Genomic DNA, 26,539 nt, shown 5'->3' on the forward strand with positions numbered 1-26,539 from the left:
ACATTTTTCTGGAACTCTCTTGCTTTTTTGATGGTCCAGCGAATGTTGTATATATGCTTTATATTCTGTGTTTACTGTTCTTGATTATTTTTTTCTCTTTTCATTTTTCTATATATAACTTATTGGTTTCTTTCCCCAAAATTCTTGAGGCACAAGTCTCTAACAGATTAAAGAGTTTGTGTCCATCTTAGCATTGCCATAGGTACAACTCGTAGATTTTGTTACATCATTTTCATTTTCTTTTAAATCAAGGTATTTTCTTATTTCCTTTGCAATGTCTCTTTTAACCCTTATACATTGAGAAATGTATTGGAGACTTTTCTCTTTTTTTGTTTGTTATTCATTCTCCATCATAAATTCAACTAGCTGGAAAGTGAAGCCTGTTTTTATTTTTTTTTTAATTTATTCTTCTTCTTCTTCTTTTTTTTTTTTTTACTTTACAGTATTGTATTGGTTTTGCCATACATCAACATGAATCCACCACGGGTGTACACATGATCCCCATCCTGAACCCCCCTCCCATGGATGTTTGGGGCTGGTGCACTGGGATGACCCAGAGGGATGGAGACTTTTCTATTTATTTTTTTTCATATTGCTTTCTAGTTCAATATCTCTTTGCCAGAAAATATATTTACTTTATTTCATGATAAAATGTGGTCTTTTTCAGTAAATTTTTTTTTATTCAACTTTATTTATTCAAGCTATGTATTTCTAATTCTATTTATTTTGTTATACAGCTAGTTCATATTTCACTCTTCTCCAGCTCAGTTTTCCTTTTGCATTTGGCCCTTTTTGGCTTTTGATTGAAAACTGCAGAAAATTTTACAAACCACTCAGAAGCACAGGTATGTGAATTAAATGTTTGCAAAATACGAAATATGTCCTTCACAATAGAGATATAGAATTGTATCAGTTCAGTTCAGTCACTCAGTCATGTCCGACTCTTTGCAACCCCATGGACTGCAGCACGCCAGGCTTCCCTGTCCATCACCAACTCCAGGAGCTTGCTCAAACTCATGTCCACCAAGTCTTCGATGCCATCCAACTGAGAGGGTAACAGGCAGGAAGGTGAGGGGTCTCCAAATGGAGGAAATAGGCTGGAAGTGTCAAACATTTTTTGTCTCTCTCTTAAGTGGCTGGAGGAAACAAATTACAAGTGTTAAGATTTTTTCCCCTTCTCTGTACAAAATTAAAAAGAGGCTCCTCTTAAAATTCTGTGTTGCCATGACAATACTTGGCTACACCTGAACTTTTCTCAAACCCTGAGCTAACCAATGTGTTTCTCTTATGGAAATGTTTGTCTTAACTATGGTAATGAACTATGTATTTACCCTAGACTCTGTCTTTCTTCAAGTTGGTTTCACCTAAGACTCAAACTGATTTGACAAACCTGTATATTCTACTCATACATTGTTCTCCTAATCTATGTTAATGAAACTATATATTTACTTGGAAAACTGCCTTTCTTCAAGATACATGGCTCCGGATGATTATGGCCTGGGATGAATCACCTGGTGCCAATGTTACCTCAAACTGCCTGCTGTGGGTGACGGGCCTGGTGCCAATCTGAGTTTTGAGACTTTTCCTTTCCCTAATCAGCAGACTGCTAGTAGTTAAATAACATCGGGCTAAAGACTAGGAGCAGAGCCCTTTTTCTGCCCCCTTCTGATGTCTATGTCAGAAGCTTTCTCTATCTCTTTACTTAATAAAATTTATTACACAAAAGCTCTGAGCAATCAAGCCTCGGCCCTGGCCCCAGAATGAATTCCTCTCCTCCTGAAGCCAAAAATCCCAGTTTCATTCTTGTTTCAGCAACAACCTTTCACAACCATCTCATCCTCTGTTGTCCCCTTCTCCACCTGCCTTCAATCTTTCCCAGCATCACGGTGTTTTCCAATGAGTCAGTTCTTTGCATCAGGTGGCCAGAGTATTGAAGTTTCAACTTCAGCATCAGTCCTTCCAACGAATATCAGGACTGATGTCTTCTCCAATACCACAGTTTAAAAGTATCAATTTTTCAGCACTTAGCTTTCTTTATAGTCCAACTCTCACATCCATACATGACTACTGGAAAAACCATAGCTTTGATTAGACAGACCTTTGTTGGCAAAGTAATGTCTCTACTTTTTAATATGCTGTCCAGGTGGGTCATAACTTTTCTTCCAAGAAGCAAACGTCTTTTAATTTCATGGCTGCAGTCACCATCTGCAGTGATTTTAGAGCCCCCAAAAATAAAGTCTGTCTTTGTTTCCATTGTTTCCCGATCTATTTGCCATGAAGTGATGGGACTAGGTGCCATGATTTTAGTTTTCTGAATGTTGAGTTTTAAGCCAACTTTTTCACTGTCCTCTTTCACTTTCATCAAGAGGATCTTTACTTCTTCTTAGCTTTCTGCCAAAAGGGTGATGTCATCCATATATCTGAGGTTATTGATATTTCTCCTGTGCATCTTGATTCCAGCTTGTGCTTCACCCAGCCCTGTATTTCGCATGATGTACTCTGCATATAAGTTAAATAAGCACGGTGACAGTATATAGCCTTGATGTACTCCTTTTCCTATTTGGAACCAGTCTGTTGTTTCATGTCCAGTGCTAACTGTTGTTTCTTGTCCTGCAAACAGATTTCTCAGGAGGCAGGTCAGGTGGTCTGGTATCGCCATCTCTTGAATTCTTTTCCACAGCTTGTTGTGATCCACCCAGCCAAAGGCTTTGGTGTAGTCAATAAAGCAGAAATAGATGTTTTTCTGGACTTCTCTGGTTTTCTGTTATCCAATGGATGTTGGCAATTTGATATCTGGTTCCTCTCTCTGGAACCTTGATCTCTGGTTCAAGCTGGCCTTTTCTAACTCCAGCTTGAACATCTGGAAGTTCTTGGTTCATGTACTGTTGAAGCTTGGCTTGGAGGATTTTGAGCATTACTTTGCTAGTGTGTGAGATAAGTGCAATTGTGTGGTAGTTTGAACATTCTTTGTCACTGCCTTTCTTTGGGATTGGAATGAAAACTGACCTTTTCCAGTCCTGTGGCCACTGCTGAGTTTTCCAAAATTTGCTGGCATATTGAGTGCAGCATTTTCACAGCATCATCTTTCAGGATTTGAAATAGCTCAACTAGAATTCCATCGCCTCCACTAGCTTTGTTCATAGTGAAGTTTCCTAAGGCCCACTTGACTTCTCATTCCAAGATGTCTGGCTGTAGGTGAGTGATCTCACCATCGTGGTTATCTGGATCATAAAAATCTTTTTTGTATAGCTCTTCTGTGTATTCTTGCCATCTCTTCTTAATATCTTCTGCTTCTGTTAGGTCCATACCCTTTCTGTCCTTTATTTTGCCCATCTTTGCATGAAATATTCCCTTGGTATGTCTAATTTTCTTGAAGAGATCTATAGTCTTTCCCATTCTATTGTTTCCCTCTATTTCTTTGCATTGATCACTGAGGAAGGCTTTCTTATCTTTCTTTGCTATTCTTTGGAACTCTGCATTCAAATGGGTATCGTTCCTTTTCTCCTTTGCCTTTAGCTTCTCTTCTTTTCACAGCTATTTGTAAGGCCTCCTCAGACAACCATTTTGCCTTTTTTATTTCTTTTTCTTGGGGATGATCTTTTTTTTTTTTTTGCACCTCCAAAGGGTTCATTTTATTGTACAAATGCCATCTGCTTTTTTTTTTTTCTTTTTTTCTTTCTGGTTTTTTTTTTTCTTTTTTTTTTCTTTTTCTTTAATAGAAAATTATTTAATTAGTATACATGTGTTCCCCATCCTGAACCCTCCTCCCTCCTCCCTCCCCACACCATCCCTCTGGGTCGTCCCAGTGCACCAGCCCCAAGCATCCAGCATCGTGCATTGAACCTGGACTGGCATCTCGTTTCATACACGACGTTTCACATGTTTCAATGCCATTCTCCCAAATCTTCCCACCCTCTCCCTCTCCCACAGAGTCCATAAGACTGTTCTATACATCAGTGTCTCTTTTGCTATCTCGTATACAGGGTTATCATTACCATCTTTCTAAATTCCATATATATGCGTTAGTATACTGTATTGGTGTTTTTCCTTCTGGCTTACTTCACTCTGTATAATAGGCTCCAGTTTCATCCACCTCATTAGAACTGATTCAAATGTATTCTTTTTAATGGCTGAGTAATACTCCATTGTGTATATGTACCCCAGCTTTCTTATCCATTCATCTGCTGATCAAAATGGATTAAAGATCTCAACGTAAGACCAGAAACTATAAAACTCCTAGAGGAGAACATAGGCAAAACACTCTCTGACATACATCACAGCAGGATCCTCTATGATCCACCTCCCAGAATATTGGAAATAAAAGTAAAAATAAACAAATGGGACCTAATTAAACTTAAAAGCTTCTGCACATCAAAGGAAACTATTAGCAAGGTGAAAAGACAGCCTTCAGAATGGGAGAAAATAATACCAAATGAAGCAACCGACAAACAACTAATCTCAAAAATATACAAGCAACTCCTACAGCTCAACTCCAGAAAAATAAATGACCCAATCAAAAAATGGGCCAAAGATCTAAATAGACATTTCTCCAAAGAAGACATACAGATGGCTAACAAACACATGAAAAGATGCTCAACATCACTCATTATCAGAGAAATGCAAATCAAAACCACTATGAGGTACCATTTCACACCAGTCAGAATGGCTGCGATCCAAAAGTCTACAAATAATAAATGCTGGAGAGGGTGTGGAGAAAAGGGAACCCTCTTACACTGTTGGTGGGAATGCAAACTAGTACAGCCACTATGGAGAACAGTGTGGAGATTCCTTAAAAAACTGGAAATAGAAGTGCCTTATGATCCAGCAATCCCACTGCTGGGCATACACACTGAGGAAACCAGAAGGGAAAGAGACACGTGTACCCCAATGTTCATCGCAGCACTGTTTATAATAGCCAGGACATGGGGATGATCTTGATCACTGCCTCCTATATGATGTCACGAACCTCCATCCATAGTTCTTCAGGCACTCTGTCTATCAGATCTAACCCCTTGAATCTATTTGTCACTTCCACTGCATAATCATAAGGGATTTGATTTAGGTCATACCTGAATGGTCTAGTGGTTTTCCCTACTTTCTTCAATTTAAGCCTGAATTTGGCAATAAAGAGTTCATGATCTGAGCCACAGTCAGTTCCCAGTCTTTTTTTGCTGATTGTATAGAGCTTCTCCATCTTTGGCTGCAAAGAATATAATCAATCTGATTTTGGTATTGACCATCTGGTGATGTCCATGTGTAGAGTCCTCTCTTGTGTTGTTGGAAGAGGGTGTTTGCTATGATCAGTGCGTTCTCTTGGCAAAACACTGTTAGCTTTTAAAAAACCTGTTTTATTTTGTACTCCAAGGCCAAATTTGCCTATTACTCTAGGTATCTCTTGACTTCCTACGTTTGCATTGTATACTAAATATCCAAAATTATATTCACCCTAGTGAATATAAAGTGAAATAAAATTTTTATGAATAAATTATAAAATTAATTGTACTAGTAATATTCAATGTTGGTGAAAATCTAAAGAGATAAGCATAATCATATAATCATATGCTTTAGACCAAAGTGTATTCTGGTTCAATATTTCTAGATGTGTGGTTAAATGTATCACAAAGCTCATATTCTTTTCCACTTTATTTTAGTTTCACTTAATAAATGATATATTGCATCAATGTTTAGCCACCAGATTGCTTATCAGAATTTTTCATGATACTGAAGAAAATTGTAAACTCTTTAATTGATATACTAGGGAATGCACAGCTTGATTAAGGTAAATCCATTCTATTGAATACTGTAATCCATATTTTGAAATCACATTTAGAAAAGTAGTGGTCGTATGTGAATGTGAGAGTTGGACTATAAAGAAAGCTGAGCACCGAAGAATTGATGCTTTTGAACTGTGATGTTGGAGAAGACTCTTGAGAGTTCCTTGGACTGCGAGGAGATCCAACCAGTCAATCCTAAAAGAAATCAGTCCAGAATATTCATTGGAAGGACTGATGCTGAAGCCGAAACTCCAATACTTTGGCCACCTGATGCAAAGAACTGATTCAATGGAAAACACCCTGATGCTGGGAAAGATTGAAGGAAGGAGGAGAAGGGGACAATAGAGGATGAAATGGTTGGATGGCATCATTGACTTGATGGACATGCATTTGAGCAAGCTCCAGGAATTGGTGATGGATAGGGAAGCCTAGCGTGCTGCAGTCCATGGGGTTGCAAAGATTTGGACATAACTGAGCGACTGAATTGAACTTAGAAAAATATCTAATATAAGAAAAATTTACATGTTAAAATCCTCCATAAAAATGATACTAAATTATATTTGGATGTAATCCACTGTTTAACCAAGCTTTTATGCACAAATGAAGATGTGGTGAATGTAGATCTTAATTTGATAAAGCAAGCATGGAGCCTAAGAGTCTGGTTCTAACAAATTCCCAGATGATGCAATTAATACTAGCCCATAGACCATAGTTTGAGTTTGGAAGCAAAGGTGTAATCATTTTTGAGGGGAAAGTTGATGGTAGATACATGGATACATGGATTGTAGATGGGTGAAAGATAGATAGGTAGAATTAAAATAAAAATATTAATACCTTAATATTAGAATATTTATCTCTGTGGCAAATAAAGAGGGCTTTATATCAATGCAGGAGACAGGGGTCAATCCCTAGGTCAGGAAGATCCCCTGGAGGAGGAAATAGCGACCCATTCACAGTATTCATGCCTGGAGAATCCCATGGACAGAGGAGCCTGGTGAGCTACAGTCCATAGTATCACAAAGAGTCTGATGTGCTGAAGCGACTTAGCACGCACCAGAGTATTTGCCTCTGGTGCAAATAAAGAGGGCTTTATATCTTCTTATGCTTTTATTTTACTTAAGCTTGCATTACTTTTGTTCTGATACTTTTTATTTCCTTATTTTAGTAGATGCTCAATATAGAAACACAGGGAATCCCCTCAAAAAGAATAATTAATTAAAATAATATATAATATTGTCCATTAAGAGATAACTACTATTAATACTTGGTACTTGTTCTGCAACACATGCAGATACCATCACATAAAAATATACCAACATGCATGTAACAAGTCATTAACCATATTCTTAGATTTTATATATATAGCTTTTATAGCCAGAGAAATAAATGAAAATTTTACTTTTTGCATAGATTTTTGTATAGAGAAACAGTGGTCTGTACCTGAGCTGTCCAATGTGGTAGCTACTAATCACATGACTATTTAAATTTTAGTTTTAATTAATTAAAATTAAATAAAATTAAAAATCCACTTCCTCAGTCTCACTGGCCATATTTCAAAGGCTCAATAATCACGTGTCTAGTGGTTACTTTACTGGACAGTGTGTATATCGAACATTTTCCTTATGGTAGAAATTTCTACTGGACCACACCTCTCTCTAGACAGAGAGGTGGGCCTGAGTTTTCCAATTTTGTTGGACTTTTGTTTGCTCTCCTAATAAATATTAAGGATTACTTTTTATTCTAGAGTTAGTATTATTAATAAGCTTAAAACTCATTTTAATAAATAAATGGAAATTTGTTTTATATCAGGAGTATGCTAATTTAAACAAATGATTTGTCCCATGATATCTCAATCTGTGAGCACTCAAACTTTAACAGAACCCTTAAGTGGACTGAATCTACACAGATGTATCACACAAAGCCAGTCAAACTGTTTAGAAAAATGATTGAGTTCACTCATTTTTTTCTCTTTACTAATTTGATAATCAATTTAGTGAGTCAGCAACTCACTTTCAAGTGAATTCCCATTGCCTTATGGGGACCAGTCAAATATTCTTGGTACAGTCTATATCCAATTAACTCACTCTAGAAGAGTACTGGAGTGGGGTGCCATTGCCTTCTCCGCGACTAACGAAGGTACATGAGTAGTGCTTCATGGTCATTACACCAAGCCAGTAGTTCCATAGTAGTTCCACATTCAGGCACTCTTTCTGAATTTTAACTTGCTGACATTCTTGAGTACAGCTGCTAAAGTTCTTAAGTACAAGACTGGCTTCAAATTGTGACTATCGGGAATAGCAGAGCTGTCATTCCTCTGAACCTCTAAAGCCAGGGAGTCGACGCTTAGGCTACCTAAACATAACTATTCTGAGAATCAGCTAGACAAGATAGACACGTGTGTGGCTGAGACAGGTTATAAAGAAATATGTGGAAATCCAAGTGAAAAAATGCCTAGAAAAAAGCATTTGAGATCATTCGAAAGAAGCCAGCTGTCCTATGGCTGTTTCATGTTGTTAAGTGCTGACTCAGTAATATATCTAATAATCAATAGATTTCACAAACTTAACCACATTTCAGGATGCAGAAAACTACCTTCCCCAACTCATTCATCATCTAGAAGCTAGCTTTAAATCATACTCCTACACCTTCTTAGGCATCAGGTTGCCTTGTTGGACAGAATTTATAGTTAATCATAATTGGGGTTTTGAGAAGGGCTTTGAAGCTGGGATTGTGGATGAAGAATTGATAAGTAAGGGCTCACCTTTGCTAGGTATTTACATCTGGGCCAGACCTTGCATAATCAGGTACCAAGCAACTCAGGACTAGGTAAAACCAGGAATCAATTTGGGACACCGTGATGAATCTTGAGCTAGCTAAAGCATAGGCCCTAGGCTAGACCAGAGTTGGAAACAGGGTAACAAAGTTTAACTAGACTCCCGGATGTTATAAACTAGTTATAAAGTCTAAGAATAAAAGAGGCTTTCCCAGTGGCTTAGTGGTAAAGAATGTCTGAAAGGCAGGAGATGCAGGTTTAATCCGTGGGTTGGGAAGATCCCCTGGAGAAGGAAATGGCAACCCACTCCAGTATTCTTGCCTGGAAAATTCCATGGACAGAGGAGCCAGGCAGGCTATAGTCTATGGGGTCACAAAGAGTCAGACCAACTAAGTGACTGAACAATGACAACAAATGAAAAATAAAAGTAGATCTGAGGGCAGGAACATAACGGGGCATGAGAAAGGACTGGAACTGAACACAGAGAGTGTTTAAGGATCAAGATCATAGAAGTACACAACTGAGATACACAGAGGGCTGAATGTTTTAAGTATGCCTTTCTAGACTGGATAAAGAAAGGTGAGATCCACTTTATCTGGACAGAGTAAACAGCAACTGGAAATTTGAACAGAAGATAGGGGCCCTCATTAAGCACCAGCTGGTACAGGACCAAGAGGGTGAGTTCCCGATATTCTCTTACATTCTCTCTGTTCTCCTCTGTTTCAGGGAACTGTCCAGAGTCTTGTTCTAGAGAGGATCCTCTATCCCAGCTGCTCCTCTGAGTACTGGCATAATTTCCATTCACATCATTCACTTCCTTCTTTGTCTGGAGTTTTCTGCCCAACTGAGCTATGCATCCATCCCAAAAGGAATATAAGGGCAAGTGCCAGAGATAAAGATATGCCAAGCATCCCCAGTACTCCCTGCCCTGTCTCATTACAGCTGCTCTTCCTTTCGGGAATAATCACATGATTGACTCCCCTTCTGAGTCAAACTGCCCACAGTGGTTTAGCTTTGGAGGGCTTCCCAGGTGGCACAGGGAACCACTCCAGAGTGAATGCAAAATGCCAGTCTTCAGCTACCTTGGTGAGCTCTACATGATTTTCTTATACCTCCTTTACAAAATAAGTGAAGTAATTATCATAGCAAAAACTTGAATTCCTGATGGTGCATGACCCTGCAAGAGGATTTATTATGTGACTTATGCCTACAATTGTAGCTTATAATAATAATGAATATCATAATCATAATAATCATAGTATTATGTAGCATTTTTCTAAATACTTTATATGTAAGTATATTTTATTCTTACAGAAACCTTATGAGATTAGATAATTATTCCACATAGGCAACAAAACTGAGATACAGAAGAGTTAAGTCATTTATACAAGGTCGCAGGTAATTAGTAGTGGAGCTGAGATTTGAGCCTATACTGATGCTTACCTGTAAATACTACACTATGCTATTCATTCATACTCTACAGTCCAGCTATAAAGAATGATCCTATTTCCTATCTTCACCTCTGATTCTCAATCTGCTGTTCTCTCAATCTGCATGTCGCTCTAGAGAAAGCCTCAATTCAGTTCAGTTCAGTTCAGTCGTTCAGTCGTGTCCAACTCTTTGTGACCCCATGAACCACAGCACGCCAGGCCTCCCTGTCCATCACCAACTCCCAGAGTCCACCCAAATCCATGTCCATCGAGTTGCTGATGCCATCCAACCATCTCATCCTCTGTTATCCCCTTCTCCTCCTGCCCTCAACCTTTCCCAGCATCAGGATCTTTTCAAATGAGTCAACTCTTCATATGAGGTGGCCAAAGTACTGGAGTTTCAGCTTCAACATCAGTCCTACCAATCAACACCCAGGAATGATCTCCTTTAGGATGGACTGGTTGGATCTCCTTGCAGTCCAAGGGACTCTCAAGAGTCTTCTCCAACATCACAGTTCAAAAGCATTAATTCTTCGGCACTCAGTTTTCTTTATAGTCCAACTCTCACATCCATACGTGACCACTGGAAAAACCATAGCCTCGACTAGACGGACCTTTGTTTACTCTTTTTTAAAATCTTTTCTCAAAGACTTCAATATTAATTCATGACTGGCTCTTTCAAAAGTCACCTCTAGGACTCCCACTGTGCTAATCATAATGGTTTCTAATAACCTGTATTCATATATGTATCTCACAGACGTGTGATCTTTAAAATGAGCAAGACTATGCTTAATTCCTCATCATATTTAAAGTGACTGATATAATATGTGGCTTAGTTTGGAACATAAATATTTATTTGCTGATTGACAGTATAATAAAAGAAAATCAACACAATGTGAAAACTGATTGAAGGATAAAGAAAACATCACCTGACATGATTTTTTGTATAACATTTAGGAAACAGCCTTTGTCATGACTTTGGGGAACCATAGCACCATCACTGAATTCCTCCTCCTCGGGCTGTCTACTGACCCACACATCCAGGCTCTGCTCTTTGTGTTGTTCCTAGAGATTTACCTCCTGATACTAATGGGAAACCTGATGATGCTGCTGGTGGTCAGGACTAATTCTCACTTTCACACGCCCATGTTCTTCTTCCTGAGTCATCTCTCTCTCTCCTGGATCTTTGTTTATCTTCAGTCACTGTGCCCATGATGCTGAAGGACCTCCTGTCTGAGACAAAAACCATCTCACTAAGTGACTGCCTAGCTCAAGGCTTCTTTGTGTTTATCACTGCAGGGACTGAAGCCTGTCTGCTCTCAGCAATGGCCTATGACAGCTATGCCACCATCTGCCACCCTCTGCTTTACAGACAGATGATGAAGAAACAGCTGTGTGTGCAGCTTGTGTGGGGCTCATGGGGCTTGGGTTTCTTGAAAGCTCTTATCAATATCCTCAAAGCTACTAACCTGGACTTCTGTGAGAACCATACCATTAGCCGCTACAGCTGCGAGGTGCCCTCTCTCTTCCCTCTGTCCTGGTCTGATGTCTCCATCAACCTGATAGTCCTTCTGTGTTCCAGCCTGATGCCTGGGTTTGGGGCCCTCCTCCCAATAGTCTTTTCTTGTGCTTGTATTGTCCCCACCATCCTGAGCATCAGCTCCACCTCAGGCTGAAGGAAAGCCTTCTCCACCTGCTCCTCCCATGTCGTTGTGGTGAGCTTCTTCTACGTATCTGCTTTCCTCCGCTATCTCACACCAATTTCAGGATCCCCTGTGGAGTTGATCTTCTCTGTGCAGTATGGTATGGTCACTCCCATGGTGAATCCTCTCATCTACAGCCTGAAGAACAAGGAGTTAAAGGCAGCTGTGAGAAGAACACTGAATATGTACTTGCTATGTTCCAGATTGGAAAAAAAAAAAAAAGCCAGAGGAAAATGGGGCATTAGAATAATATGAGGGGGGCGGTCCTAAGATGGCAGAGGAATAGGACAGGGAGACCACTTTCTCCCCCACAAATTCATCAAAAGAACATTTGAACGCTGAGCAAATTCCATAGAATAATATGACACTGTGAAAGTTCACATTAAGAAGACTTCCTGGCTCTACACAGTGTCAGTTGGCACAAGGTAAATTAGCAGTGCATAAGAAATGAATACAAAGGTAGTAGGAAAGTGTTTGCTTAGGCAAAATAGAGGGGAAACTATGGGTTAAATAACCATCTGGATCCAGAGACTGTGGTCAGGAAAGTATTAATTCTTCATTCTCATGTGTGCTCAGTTGCTTAGTCGTGTCTGACTCTGCGACCGTCTGAACTACAGCGCCAGGCTCCTCTGTGCATGGAATTTTCCAGGCAATAATACTGGAACAGGTTGCCATTTCCTACTCCAGGGGATCTTCCTGACCCAGGGATCAAACCCACATCTCCCTGTGTCTCCTGCAGTGGCAGGTGGATTCCTTACCTCAGAGCCACCTGAACCCTCATCATTCTCAGTACTTTGCAATAATCACTTTGGTCTACTTAGAAGGTAAAATACTTGTATCTTAAATTATTACTTTTTTTCAGTTTATTTTTTATTTAAATTTATTTATTTTAATTAGAGGCTATACAATATTGTAAAGTAATTAAATTATTACTTTTAATTGAACTTAGGGAAGGTAGTGAAAGCTGTAACTTCACTATTAAGAGAGTGTTCAGATATTGGGTAAAAAGAATCATAGATTTGGGGACCAGGAAGTAAGAGGAAAATGAGCATCAGCTGGAGTGGCCCTTTGCAATAAGCAAAAGGAAGGAGGTACAGGTTCTGAAGACAATGAGTTCCCATATTAGGACAGAGGCCAGGCTCCCAGAAACCTTCCAAGGACCTTGCTATTTCTTGCCAGCACTGGTCTATGGAGAATTCCACATCTCAAGCTGCACGGGAGTTCTGATCATTCCCTTTTCCAGGCACTGCCTGGGGCACACATCTCTGAAGAAGAGGACTCTGTTGGGAAGATGGAAAAAGGAAAACAGATCCACTGGTACAATTCAGAACTGCTGGTGACCTAAGCTGTGGTTTGTTTCAGGACAGTCACTGAACCAGCGCCAGCATGGTCCTGCAAGTGAAAGTCAGGTTTTCTCCTCAGAACTCCACAGTAAGCAAATGAGACCCAGGACAGGATAAGAGGGATCGACAATAAGTTTGTAGGGGTTTGGGGCCATGCTCTGTGGCATATGGGATCTTACTTCCCCAACCAGGAATGGAACCTGTGTCCTCTGCATTGTGAGGACAGAGTTAACTGCTGGACCACCAGGAAGTCTGACAATAGCTCTTTTAAATATGGGAAAGCAGTGTAGGTTCTGTGCAGAATTTAAAAACCAAACAGATGGTCTCTGTCTTCCTTTTGTGGACCCAGTTCCTTTTCATCCAGTTCTTTTCTCTACTTTCTGCAGAACTTTCCCAGCATCTCACTAGCTATCTACCTTTATCAATAACAATTTACTCAGGAAACATTAAATGTCCTCTTTTCTAATAACAAATTTCTATCATGATAGAAATAATAATACATATTATTATGCAAGCATAATGCATATTTCATATAGACATATTTTATCATGTTATATACATCTCCTTTGCATAAATAAGTTTTTAAATTATTAACCAATTACTCAAAATTATTAACCAACTGCATTTTCTCCTAAAGACTATATTCTAAAAAGTGCTTATCAGCAAGCAGATATTGTGACATGATATATTTAAGTGTATTTTTAGAAACTTCGTTGCCTCTAAGCTTTTTATTCACATTTGATTATACTTACTGGTCTAGGAGCTTGTCAATCACAGCAACTACAACATATTCCTTTCTGTATAGTGAGATATTACTCTTTTGCCAGTGGAATCAGAATGCATACATTAAATTATATGAAGTTGCATTTCATTTAACTTTCACTATAATTATTTTTTTATTTTTATTTTTTTTCTTTATCCGTTTATTTATTTTTTTTTTAATTTTATTTTTAAATTTTACATAATTGTATTAGTTTTGCCAAATATCAAAATGAATCTGCCACAGGTATACATGTGTTCCCCATCCTGAACCCTCCTCCCTCCTCCCTCCCCATACCCTCCCTCTGGGTTGTCCCAGTGCACTAGCCCCAAGCATCCAGTATCGAGTATCGACCCTGGACTAGCAACTCATTTCTTACATGATAGTTTGCATGTTTCAATATCATTCTCCCAAATCTTCCCACCCTCTCCCTCTCCCACAGAGTCCATAAGACTGTTCTATACATCAATGTCTCTTTTGTTGTCTCGTACATCGGGTTATTGTTACCATCTTTCTAAATTCCATATATATGCGTTAGTATACTGTATTGATGTTTTTCCTTCTGGCTTACTTCACTCTGTATAATAGGCTCCAGTTTCATCCACAATAATTTGATCCTCTAATACTAGCATGCTTCAATTTTTAATGAAAAAAATGTTTTTCAAAAGTCTATGAAGAGTTTTCATTCTACTGTGTATGTGTGCATGCTAAGTTGCTTCAGCTGTGTCCCACTCTTTGGGGTTCTATGGACTGTAGCCTTCCAGGCTCCTCCATCCATGGGATTCTCCAGCCAAGCACACTGGAGTGAGTTGCCATGCCCTCCTCCAGAGGATCTTCCTAACCCAGGGATCAAACCTGCATCCCCTGTGGCTCCTGAATTGAAGGCAGATTCTTAACTGCTGAGCCACAGGGGAAGCCCCTTCATTCTACTGTACTTTCATTTATCTATGACTCAAGGGAGGAAGGATTGTATGACCAAATAAAATTGTACTTTCCCACAGAAAGTACATTTTTCTCTTCCTTCCCAAGAGTTTTTACATAGATTTGGAAATGTGTATGATGTGGTGGTTGATGATGGAAAATCAGTACTAACACCTTGTAATGCAGACCCAAAACAAGGGTCTGTCCTCAATTGTTGCCAACTTTCTTTAAAGTATACGCCATTCTGTCTCTCTGAACTCTATTATCAATTCAGCATGGCAGGAAAAGTTCAAATCAATATTTTTAAAATGTTTTGCATTTTTTTATATTCAGTAACAATCATACAATATGCACAATAGTGTATCCAGATTTACCTACTGAGGCATTTTTTCATGTTTATGCTAGTACACTGCCAATATTTATTTTAGCCAATGAATCTCATTATGACCCAGGCTCTTTTGAAGCCTCTGCTCTGGTACTTGGAGCAAGTGTTTGTGTGTGAACACTTCACTAGTAGACTCTCCGAGACCTCTGATTCTTTAAGCTCTGTGTGTGTGCTAGTCGCTCAGTCCTGTCAGACTGTTTGATACTCCATAGACCCCACCAGGCTCCTCTGTCCATGGAATCCTCCAGGCAGAATACTACAGTGGGTAGCCATTCCCCTCTCCAAGGGATCTTCCCAATCCAGGGACTGAACCCAGGTCTCCTGCATTGCAGGCAAATTGTTTATCACTGGCACCACCTGACCTTACTCTAAGATCTGCTGATTTTCAAATCCAAACATTATGGCGGCTCATTTTCCTAGTTCAAGTACCCCAGGATAGGGAGCCTGACATGAAACTTGAACCTCTCACTCCTTAGGAAAGACATCCACAGCAAAGATAGCCCTCTTGCTTGTGGGTCACTGCACTGGTGGTGTAGGTTCTGATTAGACTGCATCTCTGCCCCTCATCAGAGAAGGCAATGGCAACCCACTCCAGTACTCTTGCCTGGAAAATCCCTCCATGGATGGAGGAGCCTGGTAAGCTGCAGTTCATGGGGTCGCTATGAGTCAGACACGACTGAGCGACTTCACTTTCACTTTTCACTTTCATGCACTGGAGAAGGAAATGGTAACCCACTCAGTGTTCTTGCCTGGAGAATCCCAGGGATGGGGGAGCCTGGTGGGCTGCCGTCTATGGGGTTGCACAGAGTGGGACACAACTGAAGCGACTTAGCAGCAGCAGCAGCTGCCCCTCATACACATCCTGATGTGGCCTTTCTATTATATCCTTGAAAGTGAAAGTCGCTCAGTTGTGTCTGACTCTTTTTGACCCCTTTGAGCCCATAAGGCTCCTCTGTCTACGGGATTCTCCAGGCCAGAATACTGGAGTGCATAGCCATTCTCTTTCTCCAGGGGATCTCCTTGACCCAGGGATTGAACCTGAGTCTCCTGAATTGCAGGCAGATTGATTCTTCACCATCTGAGCCATCAGGGAAGCCCAGATCCTCATCTGTATAAAACCTGTTCTGCTAGTCTTCACGTTGTTCTCAGAGATAGTTCTCAGGTTGTTTTACATGTAGTTGTAGTTTTGACATGTCCATGGGAGAAAGTGAGCTCAGCATTTCCCTACTCTGCAGTCTGAATCCAATCCTTCAAACAACCCTATACAACATTTTTATCTATTCAACTATTTATGGATATTGAGATTGTTTCCACATCTTGGCTCTTGTACATAGTGCTGCAATGAATATAGGGGTGAAAATATCTTTTCAAAGTAGTGTTTGCATTTTCTTGGGATAGATACCCAGATGTGGAATTGTTGGATTATAGAGTCGGACTGTGAAGAAGGCTGAGTGCCGAAGAATTGATGCTCTTGAACTGTGGTGTTGGAGAAGACTCTTGAGAGTCCCTTGGACTTCAAGGAGATCCAACCAGTCCATTCTGAAGGAGATCAGCCCTGGGATTTCTTTGGAAGTAATGATGCTAAAGCTGAAACTCCAGTACTTTGGCCACCTCATGGGAAGAGTTGACTCATTGGAAAAGACTCTGATGCTGGGAGGGATTGGGGGCAGGAGGAGAAGGGGACGACAGAGGATAAGATGGCTGGATGGCATCACTGACTCGATGGACGTGAGTCTCAGTGAACTCCGGGAGTTGGTGATGGACAGGGAGTCCTGGCATGCTGCGATTCATGGAGTCACAAAGAGTAGGACACGACTGAGTGACTGATCTGATCTGATCTGATGAAGTTCTATTATTAATTTTTGGGGAAACTCCATACTGGTTTCCATAATAGTTACACCAATTCACATTCCACCAACATTGCACAAGAGTTCCACATGACTTCACTTACATGCATGTTGATGTTGATGTATGGCAAATCCAATACAATATTGTAAAGTAAAAAATAATAATAATAATAAAATTTTAAAAAGATAAAAAGAGTTAAGTAAAGGGGGATAAAAACTATATAAAACTTCATCATCTAAAAGCTAAAATCCCCATGAAAAACTAGTTGAAAAGCTTTTAATGAAACAAACAAAAATATCCAAGTTAGAGATGATAAACTAAAAAAAAAATCTGGGATTCCAAACACATGAGAGATTGGTGAGAGGAAATTAAAACAACAAGGCACATTTTGCTATGGTCTAACCTCTCCAGCAAATACTGCATCCATACGCATTTTATATTCTATAGCTTGACTGTGAAATTTAATTAAAACCAATTATAAAAAATAACAATAAAAAAATAAAAAACAAGACAAATAAAACAAAACTCACACTCATAGATACAGAGAACAAATTGGTGGTTACCAGAGGAGAAAGGGGTTGAGAGGGTTGAAATGGGTGAAGGGAATAAAGAGGCACAAACTTCCAGTTACAGAGTAAATATCATGGATATGTAATGCCCAGCATGGGAGATACAGTCAATGTTACTTTATTAACTTTTATGGAGACAGATGACTACTAGACTTATTATTGTGACCATTTCACAATGTATACAAATGTCAGGTCACTGTATTGCACACATGAAACTAATACAATATGGTATGTTGGGGTTCAGTTGCTCAGTCATGTCTAACTCTTAGTGACCCAGTGGACAGCAGCATGCCAGGCTTCCCTGTTCTTTACCACCTCCTGGAGTTTGCTCAAACTCATGTCCATTGAGTCGATGATGCCATCCAACTATCTCATCCTCTGTCGTCCCCTTCTCCTCCTGCCTTCAGTCTTTCCCAGCATCAGGGTCTTTTCAAATGAGTCAGCTCATAGCATCAAGTGGCCAAAGTATTGGAGCTTCAGTATCAGCATCAGTCATTCCAATGAATATTCAGGATTGATTCCCTTTGGGATTGACTGGTTTGATCTCCCTGCAGTCCAAGGGGCTCTCAAGAGTCTTCTCCAACATCACAGTTCAAGAGCACCATTTCTTCAGTGCTCAGCCTTGTTTATGGTCCAACTCTCACATCCATACATGACTACTGGAAAAACCATAGCTTTGATTATATGGACCTTTTTTGGCAAAGTAAATATGGTATAATCAATTATAATTAAATAAAAAGAATAAATAATTTAAGTGTGCAAATGACCAATTATGGTATGTATAAAATTATCTCATACTGGTTTAAATTGTATTCCCCTAATAATGTTAAATGCATACTAATTTGCTTACTATTTTGAAATCTTTTATGAAAGGACAGTTTAACTCTTTGCCTAATTATAAATTTACTATTTGACATTTTGTTATTTATTTAAAGGATATTTTTTTATACCCTACATATATCTTATCACATATATGAACTGTATTTATCTTCTCTCAGTTATTGGTTTATTTTCACTTTCACTTTTATTTTTACTTTCACTTTCATAATAATGACTTTCATAATTGTCATTCAATGAATAGAAATTCTTAATTTTAATTTCAATGAATCCCAATTAATCTTTATTTTAGGAAATAACTGGCAAGAAATTATAATAGATGTCACTCATCATATTTTATTATACCAAAGCCACCATAACACTTTTTTAAAAGTAATTTATTTATGGTTGTGGTGGCCTTCATGGCTGCATATACTTTTCTCTAGTTGTGGCGAGCAGAGGCTACTTTCTAGTTTCAGTGTGTGGGCTTCTCATTTTGGTGGCTTCTCGTTGTGGAGCATAGGCTCTAGAGCACAGACTCAATATCTGTGATGCACAGCCTTAGTTGCTCCATTGCATGTGGGATCATCCTGGATCAGGGATTGAACCCTTGTCTGCTGCACTGGCAGGCAATTCTTTACCACTGAGCCACCTGGGAAGCCCTATCATAACACTTTGAATCATGTTCTCTACACTCACACACACACACACACACATACACACACACGTGTGTGTAGATATAATTAAAAATTAATTCAAACAATTCTTATATGGGCAAATAATCATATCAAATATTCATGGAACTCTTTTACATACACATACATGCATGTATAAATTCTTAGGTACATGAATAAATGCATATGGCCAACAAACACACATCACAGAACATGAAAAGATGTTCAACATCACTAATTATTAGAGAAATGCAAATCAGAGCTCAATGAGGTATCACCTCACATTCATCAGAATGGACATCATTAAAAAATCTACAAACAATAAATGCTGGAGAGGCTGGGGAGAAAATGAACACTCTTACACGGCTGTTGGGAATGTAAACTGATACAACCACTGTGGAGAACAGAATGGAGATTCATTTAAAAACTAGGAACAAAACTACCATATGACCCAGCTATCCCACTACTGGGCATATAGCCTGAGAAAATCATAATTCAAAAGATACATGTATTCTGGTGTTCAGTGCAGCACTATTTACAATAGCCAGGACACGGGAGCAGCCTAGATGTCCATCGACACATGAATGGATAAAAAAGATATGGTGGGTGTATGCATATATATACATACATACATACATACACACATACATACATACAATGGAATATGACTCAGCCATAAAAAGGAACAAATTTGAAACCGTTGAAGAAGGATGAATAAACCTACAGCTTGTTATACAGAGTGAAGTAAGTCAGAAAAAGAAAAACAAGTATTGCATATTAGAGCATATATATGGAATCTAGAAAAATGGTACTGAGGAACCTATTTGCAGAGCAGGAGTAGAGACTCAGACATAGAGAACAGGCTTGTGGACACAGCGGGGAAGGAGAAGGTGGGATGAACTGAGAGGGTAGCATTGATTCTTATGTATATTACCATGTGTAAAACAGCTAGCTAGTGGGAAGCTGCTATACAGCACAGGAAGCTCACCTCGGTGCTCTGTGATGACCAAGATGGGTGGAATGGAGGGCAGGTGGGAAGGAGGCTCAAGAGGAGGGGATAAATGTACACTTAAAGCTGATTCATGTTGCTGTATGGTAGAAAGCAACACAACATTGTAAAGTAATTATCCTCCAATAAAAACAAAGTTTAAAAATATTATAAACAAGGGAATAAATTAAAAATAAAATACTTTACAATGCTATATAAAGAAAATATTTATAAATGTGAACTTTATTATTCCAAACATTTACCAGTTATACTACCACTGCTTACTCATTTAATTGATAAGTGATCGTGAGGAAAAATATTATGCCAGAGCAGTCTTGTTTGACTAAAAACCTATAGCTCATTGTAATAGAAAAGTAGACATTTTCATCTATAAAACAGTTTTTGTCCTACATAAGACTATCATAAACTTTTTAAACAAATACTTCCCAAAATACATCCAAATTTTGGAGCTCACAAATAATAAAAGGGCCCTGTGTGGGAATCTAATCAGATCCATCAAAGCAAATAGAGTTGAATAGATATTTTAGACAAATATTATACTATGTTTAACTTACTTTTTTCTTTTCACTTCTTTGATCAACAAATTACTTTTACACACCAAATTTAACTGGACACAATTTCACTTGAGAAATCCCACAGAGATGAGATGTCCTTTAGAGTACAAATTGAAAACTTTTTTTTTTTCCTGCTTGGGGAGCCAGGCAAATACCCACCTGGCCAATCTGCCTACTTTCAACTCCCACTAGATTTAGAAGAGTTTAGAATTCATGATTAAAGGTCATTACATTACCCAGATATTCCAAAGGTCACACAAAGATGAGATCCCTACTTCCTCAAAAAAGTCAACATTGCTAAAGTTCTTGACAACGTAGTCCAACTTCAAGTTGTAACTTTATAATATAAAAACCAATGCCCTTAATATTCATGACCTACCAGGAGCATGGACTCAAATCAACAGGCTAAACATAGCTGCTCTGCAGACTGCTTAAACCAAAGCAATACTATGTATGACTGAGATATGATATTAGAAACAGGGAAAACTTAAGCATATTTGAGACTCCTTGAAAAAGGAACTGCTCTACAGCTATTTAACTTTACAAGTGAAATTGAGTAAAACATGTCATCAACAGGATTTTGTAAGCTCTACCATGATATGGGACTTAGAAGCCAGATTCTTCAGTCCATCTTTCCTCCTAGTAGATGAATCTAAATAAAAACCCCAGAATCAAGTTGGAGAGCAGATTTTCTTATTGACAAGAAATATGGGTAATGTGTGTTTCAAATATGGGAAGCATTTTGAGTCTGGGATTATGGCTAAAAGGCTACTAAGGAATCAGAACTTCTCACTGGTTGAACTCTGGACTTACTGAGAAATGGATAGGACCAGGAAACTGACTTAACTACCAAAGTAAGTGCTATGGGTGACCATGGTCAGATTTTAGGGTGTAAAGTCAAAACTGAGAATCATGAATAAATGTTCAGTATTCTAGGAAATACAGCATTGTAATCCACAGCTGAAGACTGATAAGAAACAGAGTTGAGAGATATAAACAGAATCTAGCCGTTAAAGAGAATTTGGAATTTGGAGATGGAGGACCAATGTCCCAGTATGAAAGTCAAAAAGTTCATCTAAACATCTGTACAAAAGAGGACTAGGAAGGACTGAATGTTCTATTTTTATTTTAAACAGGTCTCTGAACATGAGCAGAGAAAAATTAGTAGATGGAAATGTCTTCTTCAAGAACAGAGAGCAGCAGCAGTGGGTGTCTCCCACAGAATGTAAGAACTCTGAGTTAAACTCTAACTGTCCTGAGGTATGAATTGCCACACTTGCTTCCTGTGCTGTCTGGGAACAAGGTATGGAAAGTGTAGTCAAGTCCTCTATCCTGGCTGCTCCTACAGCCAGGATACCCATTCCTTTATTGCTGCCATGAAACTTGAAAGGTTTCATTCCTCTTGCTTACTTTTCTAGAGATCTAGCCTATTCTAGGATACATATACATCCCAGTAATGCTTTTCTGGGTGGTCCGAGGGGCTACACTGAGTCCCAACACTTTCTCTCCCACTTGACATCCCTGCAGTTTGGCAGCTATTAGTGGCACTAGCTGCCCTCCTTTCTGTGAAGGTACACACAATAATTATAAAGTAAAGACAGGATTAACTCAAGTAATTATAAACCTCCAATTTATCTTACAATTAAGGTCATGAACGGACGAGGGCAGCTACTGTGAGTGATTTCAATGTGATTTTCTCACATCCCTCTTCATAAGGGAACAGAAAAGGGACAGAAGATCAGCACTAGCAGCACTAACCTTGATCTTTGATAGCACCTCACGACATACTGGGCTTCCCAGGTGGTACTAGTGGTAAGGAACCCACCTGCCAATGAAGGAGACGTAAGAGACATGGGTTTGATTCCTGGGTCAAGAAGATTCCCCTGAAGAAGGAAATGGCAATCCACTCTAGCATTCCCTGGAGAATCCCATGAACAGAGGAGCCTAGCCGGCTACAGTCCATAAGGTCACAAAGAGCTGGACATGACTGAGGCAACTTAGCAGGCACGCACAAAATATGAGAATGTATTTGACTTTTGCCTAGACACTAGATTCAATCTCAAGAAATAATAATAATGATTTTTCCAAGAAACACACACTTTACTTTAACTGACAATATATGTATATGGCTAAAACTAAAAGATGCAGAATGTTATAAAATTAAAAAGTAGTCAACAAATGTTTTTAAAATATGGTGTGTGTATGGATGGAGTGGGTGGGAGTCGTATATATATGACTAGATCATCAAGCAGGCCTTAACAGTTAATTATTTTTTCAATGTCTGATTTCCCCCTTGCTTTATCCAATATTAGTTTTCCATCCCTTAATGACCCCTCAGAATTATTTCACAACTTCCCAGTTATTTGCAATGATTAAAAGTCTGTGCACGCCGATATTTTAATCTCAAACTCAATCCACACTGCACCTGCGCAGGCTTGATCTGGGCTTCTGGGGGATCTGCAGTGGGCAAGAGGGTTTTTCAGTCCTTTGCTCCTCAAGGTTTTTACTCCTTTGCCCCACTCCAGCACTTGAAACAAAGAAAAATGGCTTTGTCTGTCTCCCAGACATCTTTTCCTTCTCCCACTTCTAAGCTGTACATTCTCCACTCTTAGAGGAGAAAAAAAGATTTGAGTAAGAATGTTTATTCTGCCGGGTGTGGATTTAATTCTCTGTCTGAGAGGTATACCTGTTCAAGCCCACAGACCTTCTGAGTGTCCTTCTAATGCACCAGATACTCACACTTTTTAAAAACACCCTTCTTGGGATTCAGGCCTCTCCTCTGTTGTCACTCCACTCCTACTTCACTTTCTGTGCCCTGCCATCTGTTTCTACTCCCCTTTCTGGCTCAATTCTTCACTTATCCAGGAAGAGAAGAACATCAATCCATGGAGATGGAGCCAGTCTCTTCATCTTTTTCTTTTTCAGTATACAGAGCAGTATTATTAACTATTGTCCAATAGGTTGCAAGACTTACTCATCCTACATAATTCAGTCTGTACCCTTTATGGGCACCAATATATCCCCATTTCCCCACCTTCCTGTCCCTAGTAATGCTCCTTCTTCTCTCTGACTCTATGATTTCACATTTTTAGATTCCACAGACAAATTAGATCATGCAGTATTTTTCATTCTGTGTCTGGTATATTCCATGTATCATAATGTCCTCTCCATTCTTTCATTTTGCAAAACTGCAGGGTCCCCTTCTTTTCTAAGGCTAAATAATATTCCAATTATATATTTTAATAAATGTCTAACTATAATAAACAATAATGTGTTATAGTTTCTTACTGTCATTGAATAGTTTCTTATAGGAACAGCTTCTTTTGAAGAGTTTTATATATAAGTTAATATTTAGGAACTTCTCTGTGGTCCAGTGGTTAAGAATACATGTTCCCAACGCAGGGAGCCCAGGTTTAGTCCCTGGTCAGGGAGCTAGATCCCACACACCACAGCTAAGTGTTCTCATGCTGCAGCTAAAAAAAAGATCCTGCATCCCTCAACTAAGATGCAGTGCAGCCAAATTAAAAAATAATAATAAGTTAATATTTACCCCAAACGCTCCACAGTACTGCTATTTTTTCCCATGCTTCTAATATTTATTTTGATTTTTCAGACATCTGCTACTGGAACACATGTTGTATTTCTTTCTTGTTTGGAAATATTAAAAATATTACCATAACAAAGATTTCAGACAAATAGGCAAGTCTGGCTATCTAATATGTATCTTTAAAAAGTTGGGCCCAAACTGGTTTCTTACCCATTAGTAACTCAGAGTTTATTCAAAATTCTCTACAGAACTTCCTTCCAGAAAAGCACTGTCCACAATGCTGTTATTAACTGCATTTTACACGTGAGGCAAATGAGGCAAAGAGTTTTATGTATCTTATACAAAGTCACACACCTAATCAGCGGTAGAGCTGAGATTTGAACCTAGTCCAAAGGACAAGCCCACATGGTTAGCCACAGATCAACATTGCCCACTCAAGCCCTAGGCATTAGTGTTTCAGACCTACTCATGTTTTTACCAAACATGGCTTGATTTTTTTCAGTCTTGAGCCTCAGTTCATGCAAACCACATGTCTCTGGTAAATGTTTTTCAGGCTCAATCAGATACTTTCTTTAAAATTTTGCTCAAATATTCTCAATATAATGTCACTACTGAACCCTCTCAAAATCGCAATTGTATTATCCATTACATAAATAATACTGTGTTATTATTGGATTGGCCAAAAATTATTAGGTTTTTTCATACCAACTTATGAGAAAATCCAAATGAACTTTCTTATCAACCCAATATTTATTGGTGTTAAATCCATATTGTTCCATGGAGTGGGATCATTTTAAGAGCTGAAACTACCCCTTGATGATCTTTATGCTCCAGATGCCTAGGTCTAACAGGGAGCAAAAATGTTTACTGAATAATAGTGATACAAGAAGAGAATAAATGCTTTGAGAAAATCATTGGGCGATACCAGAACTTTGCTGTCACGTCTTTTTATATTATTTCTAGGGAATAACCCGTGCAAATGACTTTGGGGAACCACACCATCGTCACTGAATTCCTCTTCCTCGGGCTGTCTACTGACCCACACATCCAGGCTCTGCTCTTTGTGTTGTTCCTAGAGATTTACCTCCTGACACTAATGGGGAACCTGATGATGCTGCTGGTGATCAGGGCTGATTCTCACCTTCACATGCCCATGTTCTTCTTTCTGAGTCATCTCTCTCTCCTGGATCTTTGTTTATCTTCAGTCACTGTGCCCAAGATGCTGAAGGACCTCCTGTCTGAGACAAAAACCATCTCACTAAGGGGCTGCCTGGCTCAAGGCTTCTTTGTGCTTATTACTGCTGGAACTGAGTGCTTTCTGCTCTCAGAAATGGCCTATGACCGCTATGCCGCTATCTGCCACCCTCTACTCTATGGACAAATGATGAAGAAACAGTTGTGTGTACAGCTTGTATGGGGCTCATGGGGTTTGGCTTCTTTGAACGCATTTATTAACACCCTTCTAGCTGCCAACCTGGACTTCTGTGAGAACCATACCATTAGCCACTACAGCTGTGAGGTACCCTCTCTCTTCCCTCTGTCCTGCTCTGATGTCTCCATCAACCTCATAGTCCTGCTGTGTTCCAGCCTGATGCATGGATTTGGGACCCTCCTCCCAATAGTCTTTTCCTATGCTCATATTGTCTCCACTATTCTGAGCATCAGCTCCACCTCAGGCCGAAGCAAGACCTTCTCTACCTGCTCGTCCCACCTCACTGCAGTGAGCTTCTTCTTTGGCTCTGGGTTTCTCCGCTATCTCATGCCAACTTCAGGATCCCCTCTGGAGTTGATCTTCTCTGTGCAGTATGGTGTGGTCACTCCCATGGTGAATCCTCTCATCTACAGCCTGAGGAACAAGGAAGTAAAGGCAGCTGTGAGAAGAACACTGGGAAAATATATGCGATGGTCCAGATGAAAAAATAAAGCCAGAGGAAAATGGAGAATCAGGATAAAATGATGCCAGTCAGACATTATGAGAGTTCTCACTAAGAAAAATTTCCTGGCTCTATGCAAAGTGATATGTTACAAAATAAATTAGCAGTGCATATGAAATGAGCATAGACATAGCAGAGAGATGTTGGGGTAGTCCAAATACAGGTGAAATGATGGGCTAAATAACTATCTCAATCCAGAATGTGTGGTCATGAAAGTGTTGACTCATTGTTCCCAGTACTCCTCAAATATTCACTTTGGTCTTCTTATTAGGTAAAGTATTTGTATATTGAATCACTACTTTAAATTGAATTTAGAAAAATGCACAGAGAAGGTCTTCCCTGATAGCTCAGTTGGAAAAGAATCTGCCTGTAATGCAGGAGACCCCAGTTTGATTCCTGGGTCAGCAAGATCCACTGGAGAAGGGATAGGCTACCCACTTTAGTATTCTTGGGCCTCTTTGTGGCTCAATAAAGAACCTGCCTGCAGTGCAGGACCTGG

At 39.3% G+C, this 26,539-nt stretch overlaps 1 protein-coding gene and 1 pseudogene across 1 annotated transcript; both read left to right on the top strand.

Annotated features, from left to right (window-relative positions):
- Positions 1-10,949: 10,949 nt before the first annotated feature.
- Positions 10,950-11,935, top strand: LOC113893559 (annotated as a pseudogene).
- Positions 11,936-25,085: 13,150 nt separating this feature from the next.
- Positions 25,086-26,021, top strand: LOC113893560 (olfactory receptor 8S1-like). Its single transcript, XM_027543483.1, has one exon. The coding sequence runs from the start codon at positions 25,086-25,088 to the stop codon at positions 26,019-26,021; it is 936 nt and encodes a 311-aa protein (XP_027399284.1).
- The last annotated feature ends 518 nt before the right edge of the window (positions 26,022-26,539 follow it).

Source organism: Bos indicus x Bos taurus, chromosome 5, assembly GCF_003369695.1.
Source record: "Bos indicus x Bos taurus breed Angus x Brahman F1 hybrid chromosome 5, Bos_hybrid_MaternalHap_v2.0, whole genome shotgun sequence".
Taxonomy (NCBI): Eukaryota; Metazoa; Chordata; class Mammalia; order Artiodactyla; family Bovidae; genus Bos; species Bos indicus x Bos taurus.

Excerpts from the sequence above, each read along its gene's own strand:
- LOC113893560 (XM_027543483.1), top strand. The coding sequence starts at position 25,086 with ATGACTTTGGGGAACCACACCATCGTCACTGAATTCCTCTTCCTCGGG.